Source organism: Dermacentor albipictus, chromosome 1 (genome assembly GCF_038994185.2).
Source record: "Dermacentor albipictus isolate Rhodes 1998 colony chromosome 1, USDA_Dalb.pri_finalv2, whole genome shotgun sequence".
NCBI classification, from domain to species: Eukaryota; Metazoa; Arthropoda; class Arachnida; order Ixodida; family Ixodidae; genus Dermacentor; species Dermacentor albipictus.
Genome location: NC_091821.1, coordinates 252,676,782 through 252,691,709, shown reverse-complemented (window position 1 = coordinate 252,691,709; position 14,928 = coordinate 252,676,782). Strand labels below are relative to the sequence as shown.

Sequence of the window (14,928 nt, the reverse complement as noted above, 5' to 3'; positions counted from 1 at the left end):
TCGTTGCATTTTGCTTCAACTTTTTTTTTGGTGTCGTCCCCACGAACGCTGCCTCCTCCTCACGACTACGTGGCATTTTCATTCGCGCGTCGTCGTCGCTGCCCCAGCACGCGGGAAGCGAAAGGAGAGCGCGCGCACCAAGGTTGGCGAACTCCGAAGAATGGCGTTCCTCAGCAAAAGCGCCGCCGCTGACAGGGGAGACTGTCGCGGGCGATCCCCGGCGGCAAGGATTCGACGACGCTGTCGCGTTGAGAGCGGGATATTTTCGAGTATGATCCGCGACTGTCGCGAAAGCGCGTCAGCTGCGCGGCTGCGCCGCGAGGGCTGTTGTGTCGCCCAGCCGTGAAGCGCTGCGCAGCGACAAGTGCGACAACACTCGCTTGCGAAATCGCACGCCACAGCGCTCGGAGACGGCGCGCGCCAGGGCGGGCCGCTGACCTTGCAGGCGGCCGCTGAAGAACCCAAGGCTCTGCCCTCGGCTGCTTGAATTGAGAGGCCAAAAGAGGAGCTTAGCCACCAAGTGTTATATAGCGGAAGTGGGCGAGATTCACCTTCCAGAGCTTGTGAGAGGGTATGCGAATAAGCACACCGCCAACCGGATGCCAAGCTAGTCGGGTCGCACATTTAAATGTTAGCATGAACGATGACCGCCAGAAAGCACGCAGTATCGTAGATCCGCTGATCTGCAGGATTCCAGAAACGAGATACAATGGTCATGAGTGACGTAACTGCTCGAACTGCACAACTTCTGACGGTTATGATAATTATTTAAGAAAACATGAGTAATAATTATGGGGTTTTACGTGCCAAAACCACTTTCTGATTATGAGGCACGCCGTAGTGGAGGACTCCGGAAATTTCGACCACCTGGGGTTCTTTAACGTGCACTTAAATATAAGTACACGGGTGTTTTCGCATTTCGCCCCCATCGAAATGCGGCCGCCGTGGCCGGGATTCGATCCCGCGACCTCGTGCTCAGCAGCCCAAAAAGATGAGTAAGTTCCTCTCATTCGCTTTCCTAGTGCGAGGGAGGCGGGATAGTGTTTCATATATGCGAAGCTGGTCAGGCTGAGTCCTTTCGCGTCCTACCCCCCCCCCCCCCCCTCCCAACACATACAAAGAAAAAAAAAACTTTGCTTGTTTGCTGCCGTATAAAGCAAGATATGCAGCCCACTTCACTTAAGTCAGTATCATTATTTTGTCGAGGACTCCGGTATACAGCCGCCGCACATCACTAGTTTCTACCAATTAGCGGTTGTTTGTACATTGCTGAAACGAGCCCAACATAAATGCCTGCACGCCTAACTTTGACGCCGATAGTCCTCTTTCTTGCGCTTAAGTACTATCCTACAAATACAAGAGTAAACGTACTGGGGATAAATTTTCACTTATCGTCAATATTTAAGGACCTTATTTTCAAGCGGTGACGGATTCCTTGGTAATCTTAATTTGCGTTGCAGAGTTTACGATGCATGATATGTGACTTACTCCGCGAGGCTTGCTGACGTTAAACTTCGTGCTTCGTCCCCCCCCCCCCAAAAAAAGAAAAACTTTACTAAACTACGCGTAGTTACGACATTTCCTGTCGGCACGTTAACACGCTAACCCAGCGGCCGAAATCATTACTTAACCGGGTCATGACAAAACTAATCTCTGCATGGAATCACAAACCAAAGGGCACGGGCCGCCGTGAACCGAATGCCAGGAAGCGTCGCCCGGCCCTCTTTCCATCGGCACGAAGTAACGGGGAGAAATCGCAGAAAATACGAACCGAAAAAGAGGGACAGACGATCGCGCTGATGAAACGAAAGAACAACCGGCGGGCACTGATTCCAGCCGGCCGCATTCGGCGTACCTCAAAGGCGAAGCTACCATAACACACGCGTTATTTATGGTGCGCGCCCGATCACAACTTATAGCGGCTGGGGGTAGCCGTCTGCACCACTCCTCCTCGTTCACACCCCGCGAGTCCCAAAATGTTTTAATAATCATCCGCCGAGGAAGAGGCGACGCAGAGGGACCTTCCTCGCCCCGACGGTCCCCGATCATCGCCGCACGCGGGGTCGGCGAGACGCCCAGCCGCGGCCGTCGTCGACGAGAAGACAAAGATGGGGCGGCCCTCAAGTGGCGGAGGATATTGGACCGATGCCCGCACCCCCCTCCTCGTCCCCGTGACGGCACCGTCGACAATTGGGAATTAACCGCGCCCTCCCGTCCAGGCAGCTTCTCCTCTCCCGGGCTCCATCAATTCCAGTTAGGGACCCTGCCGCGCTCCGAGGTCCAGATTGAGCTTTGCAGCGTCTTCCCGATAAATTGGCGCCGCTGCCGACGCCGAAGCGCCTGGCCGCGGCGTGCGCTTCGAACAACGATGCGCTCGGTCTCTGTGCGGCGAAGCATGGCATCGGGGGCAGTCGGCACAGCCTCGGACTCTCTAAAATGCACAACCGGGCCACACTGGAGTGCCCTCGCGGAAATCGCACTGACGTCATCTGTGTGGCTCCTGACACTCGGCGAGTGCCCGAATTCTAAATGTCGAGAATGATACGCAGTCTGCTCGGCTCTACCTTCCAGAGCAACCACATGCATAGTAGTCACATGAGTGAGAACAATTCACGTAAGTCAGGGAGACTAGTAAGACTAGTAATCCATAAACCATAAATCCATAAGCCAGAGTTTGACGAGCTACCAAATTTTATCACAAAAGCTACTGAATTTCATTGTTGTACCTAAATAACCGGCTATCGTGAGTGACAGTACAGCTGATTACACAGTATCAGGATGGCTTACTGGCAACAGCTACTACAGGAAACAACCAGTGTATAACGGCAAGAGGCAGCGAGAGAACAAGGACGAGACCAAATAGCAGTTGCACCTACAACCGCATTATGTAACAGACAGCAACTTATGATCGAACTACTGAATCCGCATTCCCAAAGAAGTTCTTACGCTTGTACTGCTCGTAAGAACCGATGCCAGCCAATCGCGATGCTGCACATATCATCAGCGAAGGCGACCAGCCAACGAAAAACAGCCGACATGACATAAAAAACTGTTACAGCGTAAACACATGCAACCACAAAGTATAAGGGACAGGGCACAAGCGCTTGTGTCCTGTCCCTTATACTTTGTGGTTGCATGTGTTTACGCTGTAACAGTTTTTTATGTCAAGTATGCACCAACTCGCCCAGAAAGAAGTTTTAATGAAGCCGACATGAAGTAAACGCCTCGTGATTTCGAACCATCGGCACGTATTCACATAGAATTGTTCCGTAAGAGACAATTCTAGCCAATCCTTATGCTGAACATCCAAAGGCGCTTACGAAAGAAAAACTTGGTGAATTCAACCCTCGGAGCCTCTTGAGCCGAATTCATAAAAATTTTCATTCGTAAGTTTTTTTTTTCATTGGCCAGCTGCCTTTGGGTGTCCGGCATCAGGATTGTCTAGAATTATCTCTTACGAACAATGCCAGCGTAAGAGCTTTTTGTGAATACAGGCTCCGACATGTAACTTGTCACTGAAATTATAAAATTCCCAAACTTCATTTATTTCTGTTGCATATATAATTATTAGGAATGACTGAATGTCCTAGGTTTATCTAGATAGTGGCCAACGCAACGCAGCTTGGTTCATCCTCTACGCTGACACGATGATCTTTAACATAGTTGCGTGGTACAAGCATTGTATGTATCGTAGCATTGTCACATCGCTGTCGTCCTGTCACCACCGCATTGTACCTCTCTGATAATTTTTTGTCATGCGGCTATTTTTAGGAATGCTCCTTGATACGCACACGCTTGAACAACGATTGCGTTTCATATATGATTGTGCTATCTCTCGGGAATGCGCAACGTGCGTGGAAAGAACTCGCTGCTCATAACGGTTCGTTGCCCAGCCGCGATATCAGAGGGCGTCCTTGCAAGGACGAGTGACAGCACAGTTTAGCAGCGAACGGACAATCATTTGCTGGATACGAGCTGACACACACAATGTATTTGATTTTATCGACTGTATAAGCTGCGTCGGCAGCATATGAGTCACATTGTCGCTTGTCAGAAAAAGAAATCCTGCAAGGGCTACGTGCAGGTGGCATACTTCAAAGCTAAGAAAATTGCTGAATGTCTAAGCAAACATTGTGTAGCCGCATTGAAAAACGGGCTCGTTTCTCTCTCTCTCTCTCTCTCTCTCTCTCTCTCTCTCTCTCTCCATAATAGTGGAAAACGACTTTACTTAATGACAGCGTAGGTGAACTGTATAGCGCGCTTATGTTAAGCGGGCATTTAAATCAGTCGGAATTGGTACGTTGCTCTGACAACGCTATCTCCGCATTTCCTCGGCGGGAAAGACATTGGGTATTAGTGATGACCTGCAGGGTTTTTTTTTTTATGTCAAACGAAACAGAACTATCAAATATATTAAACAGAGCTAGACATTTTCAACATTATCTGACGTCACGGGAAGTTGATGCAGTTCTTTCATGTGATTTGTGTTCCATTCTCTACGTTATTGTGGACGCACCAAGCACCCGCTCGCTTTACGATCTGGCTTATTTGAAACTCCAGTTCTAATCGCAATCCAGCCCAGCTGAATTATGTTTCTCCCCTGACTGCTACCTTTTATCACAGGAGTACGCATGTACATAATAAAGGTTAAACGTAACTTGCGACGAATAGTACGATTTTATTTGATTTCTTAAAATATTAGCCTAGCATACAATAACACATTTCCAGACTTTTTCTTAGATAAAAAAAAATATACTGCGCTCACCGCACGTCTGCTAATGGAAACTAACGAAACCCAATTTCCGCACGGGGACTCCGAAGTGATGCTTTCGACTGCTTGCTCACACATAGGCTCGGTGATGATCGCTTCCATTAGCGTTCGTTCCGATGAAAGCATCTACCGAAAGCGACCGCTGAAAGGTTAAGATGTTTACGCTGTCATTCGAGGAAGCTTTCACAAGGGCGAGTTTCCAACGCACGTGGCATAAGCCGGACATGGAGATCGATGCGATCAACTGGCGTTGAAGTTTAGTACGTTTGAGCCCGGAAAGAAAAGAGAGCAGTTCCAGGCAGTCAGCCATGTGGGCAGCCTGCAGAAGTGAATCGAATGTGAGGAGGGGTCACTCGCGTCCTCCCTTGGACGATAGAGGAGCTGCGCAGTAGAAGCGAACTCGCTGGGACGACCATCGATCGTCGTTCCCCAGCACTCAGTCACTTCCGAACACCGTTTCGAAACGTCGTGTGTGGCGCTGGATTGACACATTTATCTGCTTTTGGCGCGATGACAATTTCGCGAACCATGTCGGCGGTCGAAAACTGGCCCCCGCCGAGAAGTGCTCTGCAGAAAGCCGGGTGCAATAGTGTGTTTGGGGGGGGGGGGGTTAAAATATATAGAAGCTTTTTACCTCTTCCTTTGAGCTCAGCACAAGAATCGTTTGCGGTGGAAATGACGGGCCTCCCGCGAAATTCCGCAGTTTCCTCGAGAGACACGGCGTCGGGGCGAAGCCGAAAAACATAGGAGAAAGGAAGCGCGCGCCATTTCCCTTGACTTTGGATAAGGCACCCCTTATCGGCTTTGGAACGCGAGAAAATGCCACGGGGTCATCGGTGGAAAGCACGAATGTGTTCATGCCACCCAGCCTCCTCCCCCTATTCGTTATTAGCGTGGTTGACGTCACAGTATTTCTTTGCTATTGTTACTCATCCAATAACCGTCTGACCACCCACCCTCCCATACGCGCTAAAATGGGAAGAAAAACACGCTAACAGGAGCGTCGAGCAAGAGGCGGTCTTAGTCAAGGTATGTAATAAACCAGGTTGGTCGGTCCTGGTTTAAAATACCTGTACATTGTTTAAGCATAACCAGACATAGACACGGAATCTGCACAATGGTGTTGTGGTCATGCTCCATAATTGCTGCGGTCGTTACACTTACGTGACCCTATCAGATAACCGTCGTTTCAAGTAACGAAGTACCTTGGCATTATCAGACAATGCATTTTTTTCGGTTATCGATGGCGGCTAAGTGAGCTCCGCTGTCGGAGGAGAAACTATGCGGGAATGACCTGCGCAACGTTGTAGAGAACGGTAATTCGTACAGCCCTTACATATATGGGCAAAGCGTTCTTACGGCGACAGTCGTGCACGGCATACTTATATTAGTACATTTAATTCCGTTCATTATTTTACTTGGATGTAATCAACTATTGATATGCAATACTTTACCGCTATTTTCCTCATTTTCTTCCTTCTTTTTGTGCCAAAACCCTTATGAATCGCAGGAGCCAACGATGCTCCATGAAAAGGTATGCACCGCAAGAAATGGCGCGAGAAATTGTGCTTCTTTCCGGTGGGGCCCTGTAGCTTCGGAATGGGAAACGTACTGCATTTGTCGAACGCGAACATCTGTGTGTTATACTATAGATTTTACGCTGCATGCAACAATTTTTTTTTTCGTTGCACCCGCGGTCTTCAATCTTCTGCTCCCAATTGCACATTGGTATCACACTGAAGTCGAGTGCGAAATAGGAGAGCAATGTCCTTTAACAATGACTGAAGCTTCATAGGCTCAACGGGCTCCATTCTCACAAAAACAACTCGGCCGCAGGCAGAGCACTTGCCGCTTTTCTTGGCAACGCCAAGGCAGTCGAAGTAGTTAACCCTCTATGCAAATATGCATCTATATGCAGTAGCAATTAAAGCTGGCGGCCTCGCACAGTGAAGAGTTTCGAATTGTAAGCATAAGTTGTCACTAAATTTATGCAGATCTGGGCCCGTATTCACAGAAATTCTCTTGCGTATAAGTGCCACCCACGATTGGCCGTCGCCGCCGCAATAGCCGTGTTATCATGTCGACTGCTATCATGTGCGGCGATGCCCCGAACACTTGGGCGCGAGGATGTGCCCTCACGCCAGAGAAGTATTGTGCCTGGTTTGGCATTCACAGCCGAAGACGCAGTGAAGGAAAGAAGGAAAGAGCGAGCGTTCCTGGCATAAACGACGTGTACAATATAGCAACGTTCAGCTTGTAAAATGTGTGCTTTTGCTTATCAGAGGTCGAGGGTGAAGCACACGTACAGAACGCACTGACGGTATTACCGCAAGCAATGGGACAATGAACTGCAGCAATGATCGCGCGAATAACATAAGTATCGCAGCAGTCGAACATGCGATTTGTACGTCGTTATATATTTCCCCGTCCTGTGACCCTTATGTGTTGTGCAGGTTCTCAGAGATGCATAATCTTATCGAAAGCTCGAAAATTATTGCCATTGTTTCACAGAGGAAGCATACGTCTTTTACGACTGTGAGCTCAGCTATTCGGTGTTGCTCGTGATTGCCGCAACACACAAAGGGAAAGCACGACACAGCCCTCGCACCCTATTCAAAACACTTGCGCTATGCGCGACGATCACGAGGCGACCATGTGATAACTGCGGGTACATCTTGGGAGTGACTAATACTTTCTGCAATAATGTGCGACTATCGGGCCATTCGTCCTTATCAGCATTCGCCAATACAAAGGTGATAAGGGCATGCGTTTCGTTGATGCATAAATTGTGCGAATGGGCAATTCGCTGCGCGAACAAATTTTCAACGTTTGCCGGCACGCACGTCGCAGCAGAGACTGACTGCACTTCGTGTGCTCCTCGAAAAAGTGGCGGAATCGCCAGCAATAAGCATAAAGGGAATTTATTCGCCGTAACCAAGAACGCGCATGCACTCGAGCGAAGATGGGTGTAATAATAATAATAATAATAATAATAATAATAATAATAATAATAATAATAATAATAATAATAATAATAATAATAATAATAATAATATAATAATAATAATAATAATAGTTGTTGTTGTTGTTGTTGTTGTTGTTGTTGTTGTTGTTGTTGTTGTTGTTGTTGTTGTTGTTGTTGTTGTTGTTGTTGTGGTGGTGGTGGTGGTGGTGGTGGTGGTGGTGGTGGTGGTGGTGGTGGTGGTGGTGGTGGGAGACAGATAGATAGATAGATAGATAGATAGATAGATAGATAGATAGATAGATAGATAGATAGATAGATAGATAGATAGATAGATAGATAGATAGATAGATAGATAGATAGATAGATAGATAGATAGCAAAACTATGTTAGACAAACACTCTGGAAAAACTGGCTTCTGGAACCACAACCAGGCCGAGTATTTTTATGTAAGGATTGTCTTCCTTTTCCATTCTTTTTCGTCTTCGTTTGCCCTCAGATGTGGCCCCTCCGCCTATCCCTGAAATCAGCCACTCAGCGGGACAGACGACGAGAGGACGACGACGCCAGTCCTGACTGTGCGTATTCCAGAAAGTTTATTACCATGGAATGAAAACAAGAAACACTTCCTTTTTCCCCGTCTCTCATTACGTGTGATCCCGGGTAGACCACCATCAGAAAGTCGCTGTGCCGAACTGACATGCTAACTTCACAAGTGTACAAGTTCAGGCCAGTTAGTGTAGCACTGTCAAGGAGAAAATACCGCAATAGCGAAAGGCGGCAACGGCAAATATTGGAGGCGGCCGAATTACTAAGGCTGGGTTGTGACAGGCGTGTATGTAAATGCACCTTCCACAGTTTTATCTTTGAATCAGCCGTCTGCCACGTTACTGCAAGGAAAGACAAGGCATGCATAAGAAATAGATCAATTTCGTAATTCATCCAAGTGAGCGAGAGGGGTTTGACAAAGCGACGGTTTCCCGGCGTATGTCCAGTTGCGGGTTAGCGCTCGTGCCGTCTTGCTCTCCGCCCTGTCTATTGCGCTATTTTATTCTTGTCATGTTAACAGTTTCTACGAAACTTTTGTTCCAAAGACCAGCGAAGGCTGGAACCGCTGGCCTACCTGCGTCACCTCCATATCAGTAACTGCATCCTTCCACGATTAAACAACTCTTGTAACAAACTGTGCTTGCCCGCACACTTTTTTTTTCTTCACCCTCTCATTATTCTCTGCAACGCACAATAAAATCGTACGAAAGCAACAGGTATACAGTATAAGCGGACGCTAAGCCAGCATGAACTTTGAGCCCGCTTATAAACACAGCGTAATCAATCGACTGCCGATTAACCTAGTGCACGCTAGATACGAATTCGCCAAACTCCAACGGTCAATTTTATGCGACATGTGAGATTAGCTCCAGAGACAACTGCTTGAAGCCGGTTAAGTCAGTAGGAGCTGATATGTGCGCATTGTTACGAGTTGGCTTCGCTATCCGGTGAGGCTTTCGCTGTACACACGCGCTGCCAGCTCGGCGGACACTGCGACTTTAATTGGGTCGCAAGACCCGCCCCGAAGCGCGCATCGAGAGAGATGAGCAGTGATAAATTGGGGCACTGGTTAAAATGAAGATGAATCGCTGCGGCACGCACCCCCTGTCAGCCGTTTCAAGGCGCGTTTATGGGAGACGGAAACGGCTCGGACGCTGCAACAGCCGACCGCATGGCGCGCAAAGCACCGCGGCGACCGCAAACCGTACGCAGTTTTTGTTCGAAATATGGGGGATGATGGGAGAAGTTGAGACAACGCGAGCTACGACTAACCACTCTGACTGGTCGACGCAATGACGACTTAAACATTCTTCGCCTATGTATGTAGCAGATATACGCGTGCCTTTTCAAGTAAAGGTTGTTTTTAATGTGAAACATATTTTTTTTTTTTGACGAGTTCAATCCTGTTTTCTGCGACGGGTGTTTGGCCACTTTCGCAAAAACACGACAACGCTCGACACGTGCGACTGAAATCAACGTCGTTGATACATACGCGCTGACATCTTAATTTTTAATAAAAGACCCATACACACGCATCGATTCTGTCGGTCAGCTGAAATGACAGAATCTATAATAGTAACAGTATATCCGTCTATATATATATATATATATATATATATATATATATATATATATATATATATATATATATATATATATATATATATATATATATATATATATATATATATATATATATATGCGTATGTATACAGACAGACTGACGTACCCATTGGATACACCCGTCGCGAATGCATTGACCGTTCGCTGCAGAAGAAGACTGATACGGTTCATAACCACTTTCTACCAAACCCACGCATGTTTAGCGTTAAGTAGATGTCAAATGAAGTTGAGTCGGCTTAATTTTTAGTCGGCGTTCATGCTGTTCCCAAGTATTATAGTGGATATGTAACAACGAGCTGTTTTTTCACCCTTCCGCATCAAGTTTTCTCTGCTGTAGGGACCTTTAGTGTCTTCTTGTCGCGGAACTATGCTAGTAGTGAGGTAGCTGAGGTAACTTAACTGCGACCCTCCTTACTCAAATTCACGAGAGAGGCACCAGTTCCGCCGGTAGGCAAACGCTGAACATATTCGAATAAAGATTTATCGCGTGGAGAAAAGCGCAAATATAGTGACTCACATAATTTTCATTTAAGCATGATTCTTGCGCTAGCCTAAGGACACAAGAGCAGGTACGCAAACAAAGAAGTTTGTACCTGCGAAGCGCAATCACTGCAGTCAAACCGTTGTTAGACATTCCGCTTCACTGGTGCGGTGTTGTTTCTTCGTATCCTTGTGACCTTATACGCTAGCTCAAGAAACTTAGAACTTCACCAGCTACATTTTTTTTAAAATTACACCACCAAATGTGAATAAGGGTGTAAATCGATCTATAACTCACACCCTTACTCCCTTTTGGGTGTAAGGGTGTGAGTTATACGCCGATTTATACCCTTATTCACATTCACGGGTGTAAATTATTTGAACGTGCAGCCCAGTTTCAAGCATTTCTGGGTTTTACTTAGCCGTCACAGCACCGACACATATCCGAGCCACAGACCTGCAAAGTTACACTATCTCAATGCCGCATACAAAAGATATTGCAGCCCTGTTAGAAGTCCTTGAGTGGTAAGCGCTTTCAACATGATAAAATCATTTCTAATAAAGGCATGTGTACATGACCTTTATTTTGGATATTTGATGAGTTTCCCACAAACCACAATCGAATGCCGGTGTGGCTTACAATCGCCTGCAACGTAGAAATTTGCATGCTTTAAATGGGGCTCTTTTATGTGCTGTTCAATTGAGAACTCGGCGCTTTAATTTTTCTTTAATTTTGTGATTTTCGCCAATTTCTATAGTATACGTAAACACCTAAATCAAATTATAAGCTTATCCTTCGGGCCTTTTTTTTTTGTTGTTGTTGTTGTTGCTGTTAAACCAGTTCAACGGTTGCCTAGTTAGAACATTTCCGCGTTTCATTTCTGACTGGGAGTGTCGAAACTAGAAGTCAGTTATCTTTAAAACAGAAACGAATGCTTTAAAAGAAAAATAAAAAAAACTGCAGAAAGAAGGCAATATCGAACGCGAGCCTCTTGCCCTTCGTACTACATTCCATACGTATAGCAGTAACCACTATAATAGCAGGCAACGCTGATAACGCTGCGGAGGTTACTGCAACTTTTCGCGCTAACAGCATCCGCGACGAAGAAAAAAAGGAAAATCCTGCATGCCTCATGTCAGCAGGAAATAAGGATGTGCTACGTAATTTGGAGTAAAGTTGACTTCATACGTTATAGTCACTATACAGAGTGTTTTCTTTTCTCAGCTGCACCAATTTTTGCATGTTGCCTATGGCAGATAGCTCAATTCTAACCCTTGATCCAAATTACTCGATGAGGCGGCAATTATTTCTAGGAGAAATCAAAATGATTTATGGAATAATTAACGCAATTGCACTAATTGACTTCTTACTTATTTTACGCCACATATTTCTGTCTAAGAATTATATCCGCCTAGTTCGCACGGCGTATTCACGTGGAACAAATTTTATGGACAGCACATGTTCCGAGATTTTAATTTTCAGTGTCCGATGAAATGCATTGGCGTTCCAGTTGCTTTATTAGGAACCGCTGTTTTATGCATTGAAGCACAAAAGTAACTGGAACACCAATGCATTTGGACGGACACTTCGAAAATTAACATCTCGGAACGGGTGCTGTCCATAAAATTCGTTCCAAGTGGATACGCAGTGCGAACTAAGCGGATATAGTTCTTAGATTCAAATATGTGGCGTAAAATAATTAATTAAAAAGATAATTAGCGTAATCACGTTAATTGTTACATTGAACATTGATTTCTCGTAGAAGTAATGGCCGCCTCATGGAGTAATCTAGATCAAGGATTCGAATCGCGCTACCTGCCATAGGCAATATGTAAAAATTGGTGCAGCTAAAAAAAAAAAACACCCTGTAGATGAATCAAGTGCTACGTAGAACGCACCGCATGCCGCATGCAGTTATGGACACATTAACCACGAAAAGGCAAGCTGAGTGACAAGTTCGTAGGACCGCACTCATTGCATAGCGACTGAAGTACACCGCCTACGTTCGCAACCAAAACCTAGTGCATCGCACACTACAAGTTAAAAGCGTGCAAACATTTGTGGTAATATCAACGCCACATGTTGCAGTTCCAACACAAAAAAGGTTAGTCGGTAAAATACGTCGCAGATAAAAAGCCAGTTCATCACGAAACGCGGGCAGCAATACAATTCTACGAAGGCACTACTTACGCTGCTTTCGCACCGCTGCCTGCTATGGGCGTGTTCCAATTCGTTCCTGCAGGCTAAGTATAATCTAACTCGACGTCTAAGAAGACAGCTCGTCTGCACCAGTCTGCGTACTGGAACATGAACACGCCTAGACATCGCGTGCCACCTGGCACCCAAGTTCTCACACAAACGCAAACTGTGAACTTAATCTGCGTAACGTAAACTTATCTGCGTGACTGCAGACGACATGACACCGTCCTCACAGTTTGACGGCTCGCGCACATCGCTTTTCTAAAGCGTTTTCCCTCAAGCCTAAACAGCACACGATCTTACGGTTTCGCACACCGGCCCCGGTTACAAGGGTTGAGCACAATCACGAGCTTTTTTTCTTTTCTTTTTTTCTTTCTTCTTTTTTTCAGTGCGCTTGCTTGACTCCACTCCGTTTAGCTACTCCCCATAGCAGCACTTGTCTGTTCGCTAGACAGCCACCGTACCTGCATCGTTGCAGGTATACGGTGGCTATTGCAGGCTTCGATGCTGTCTCCTCGAAGCCGTCTATGCCATCTACGTCAGGTATGGAACAAGATTGCGGCTTTCCGGCGAAGATGGCAAAGTAGCTGTCTACGTCAAGGCTTGCTACACACCCCGTAAGTATAAACCACTGCTGGCAAGCATCTACCTGCAGCGTCTTGGTCTATTCAAGGCGCGAATGCGCAATAACTAAGGAAAGGACAGACGCGGCAGCAAAGCAGGTACAGACGCCACAGAGCTAGCTCGGATAAAGCGCTGCGGAGGCAGTACGACGAAGCGTCTGCGGCGCCGATACGTGCCGGCGCGTCTCGGTACTCTTGCCACGAAAACATCTCGGGCCCGGAGGGTGCATCGCGAACACGTACTGCTATTCAGGCGCCGTGGAAAGGGAGACAATGGGCAACGCGAAAAAAAGGCTTCGAAAGAAAAGAGAGCGTGGGTTGGAGGTACGCTGCGTTCACGGGCTAGAGCACCCTAACCGATACAGTCGAGATAAAGATTCGCAAGTCGTCCGAGCACGTGGTGAAAAGCTTCATGAAAAAATCCTGCACTAATATTGATTAGAACGACGATAAGAGCGCAAGTACAGGCGCCGCGCGGGCCACGGGGCTCGCGCACGATCGCGCACTGAACAACGCTCCTTAATAGATTCTGATCTTGGATTTTGGAGAAATCTCTCTTCGTTGCGTTCGCGTCGGCGGACAACAAAGGAAGCCCGGTGGACTAACGAAAAAAAGAAAGTACGCGGAAAATATAAGACGCCAGCACAAGGGTAACGTGTGCAAATGCACGACGAGCACCGCAGGCATGCGGCCCGATGATACGCTGAGGCTAGCAAAATTTCAAGACGCCGCGCTCGACAAGCGCTGCGTCCGCCGTGTTAGGGTTAAGTCCGGTATCGCTATTCCCGCCAGTGACGCGGCCCGCGGACCCGCCACCGATGCCGTCGCGGTTCCCTGGGCTCGCCTGCAGAGGCCTTGCCAACGGTGCAGGCGACCAGAGCCAAGCCTACTCACCGCAGCTGACAGTGTCCTGGTCATCTGAGTCCATGGTCGGTTGGTCGGCTTCCTGGCGCCAGTTGAATTCCATCCGCGCCTTCGCGAGACGCGCGCCTCTGGCCAACTGGGCCCGGGAGTCTCGTGGGGATAGCGAGCACCGGCAATTGACCTGCGCTGATAATGCTGCTGGGGCTGCGGGCCGCGCTTTGGCGAAATTTTCTTCCTCTCTGCACAACACGCGCTTCCAGCTGTGGCGCCGAAGCTCGCGTTCTTTTCCAAAGCACAGAACCCACCACTGTCGCGGACTTTTCGAAGTGGCGCCACCCGCCACGGCCGCCGCCGTCGCCCAATTCTTTGTCTCTCTCTTTATAATTGTTATTTTAATTAGACAGTCGCTCCGCGTTCGAGCAAGCGGCGTCTCATTCCTCGAGAGGGGCGAAGGCCCTCGCACGTGCCCGGCGTCGTCTGGTGCACGGCCGGGCTAGAACGTGCGTTCCAAACCGACCGCGGCCAGAGCTGCGAGCATAGAGAGTTCCGAGGGAAACAGTAGACGCGCCGTACGAGGAGCTGGAGACCTTGCGCACTTTCAGAGCCACTGCGCTGCGGTCATTGTATTGCGCTAACATTTTTTTTTGTCGCATAAAGTTGTCGCGGTGGCCGGAAGACTTATGCAACAGGCACAGCATGCGTTTTGATCTCCTGTGCCAGATTGGAAGTTACTACCTTGGAACAAAAGCGCTAGGTAAGAGACAGAGGTTTATGAAGGCAAGATTAAGCACGAATACAGATTGTGTTAAATTGGGTAACCAGTTTGAGCGGCTAACCAATTTGCACAGACAATATT

The 14,928-nt window shown here is 47.6% G+C and overlaps 1 protein-coding gene across 3 annotated transcripts in view; it reads right to left on the bottom strand.

The window, feature by feature from the left end:
• Window positions 1-14,255, bottom strand: part of LOC135901293 (RRP12-like protein) — a 156,475-nt gene extending 142,220 nt beyond the window's left edge. For all 3 annotated transcript variants that reach the window (XM_065431040.1, XM_065431031.1, XM_065431055.1), the window contains exon 1: window positions 14,103-14,255. In XM_065431040.1, the coding sequence (XP_065287112.1) occupies window positions 14,103-14,175 (73 nt within the window). In that variant the 5' untranslated portion in view covers window positions 14,176-14,255. The remainder of the gene's footprint in view (window positions 1-14,102) is intronic.
• Between the last annotated feature and the right edge of the window lie 673 nt (window positions 14,256-14,928).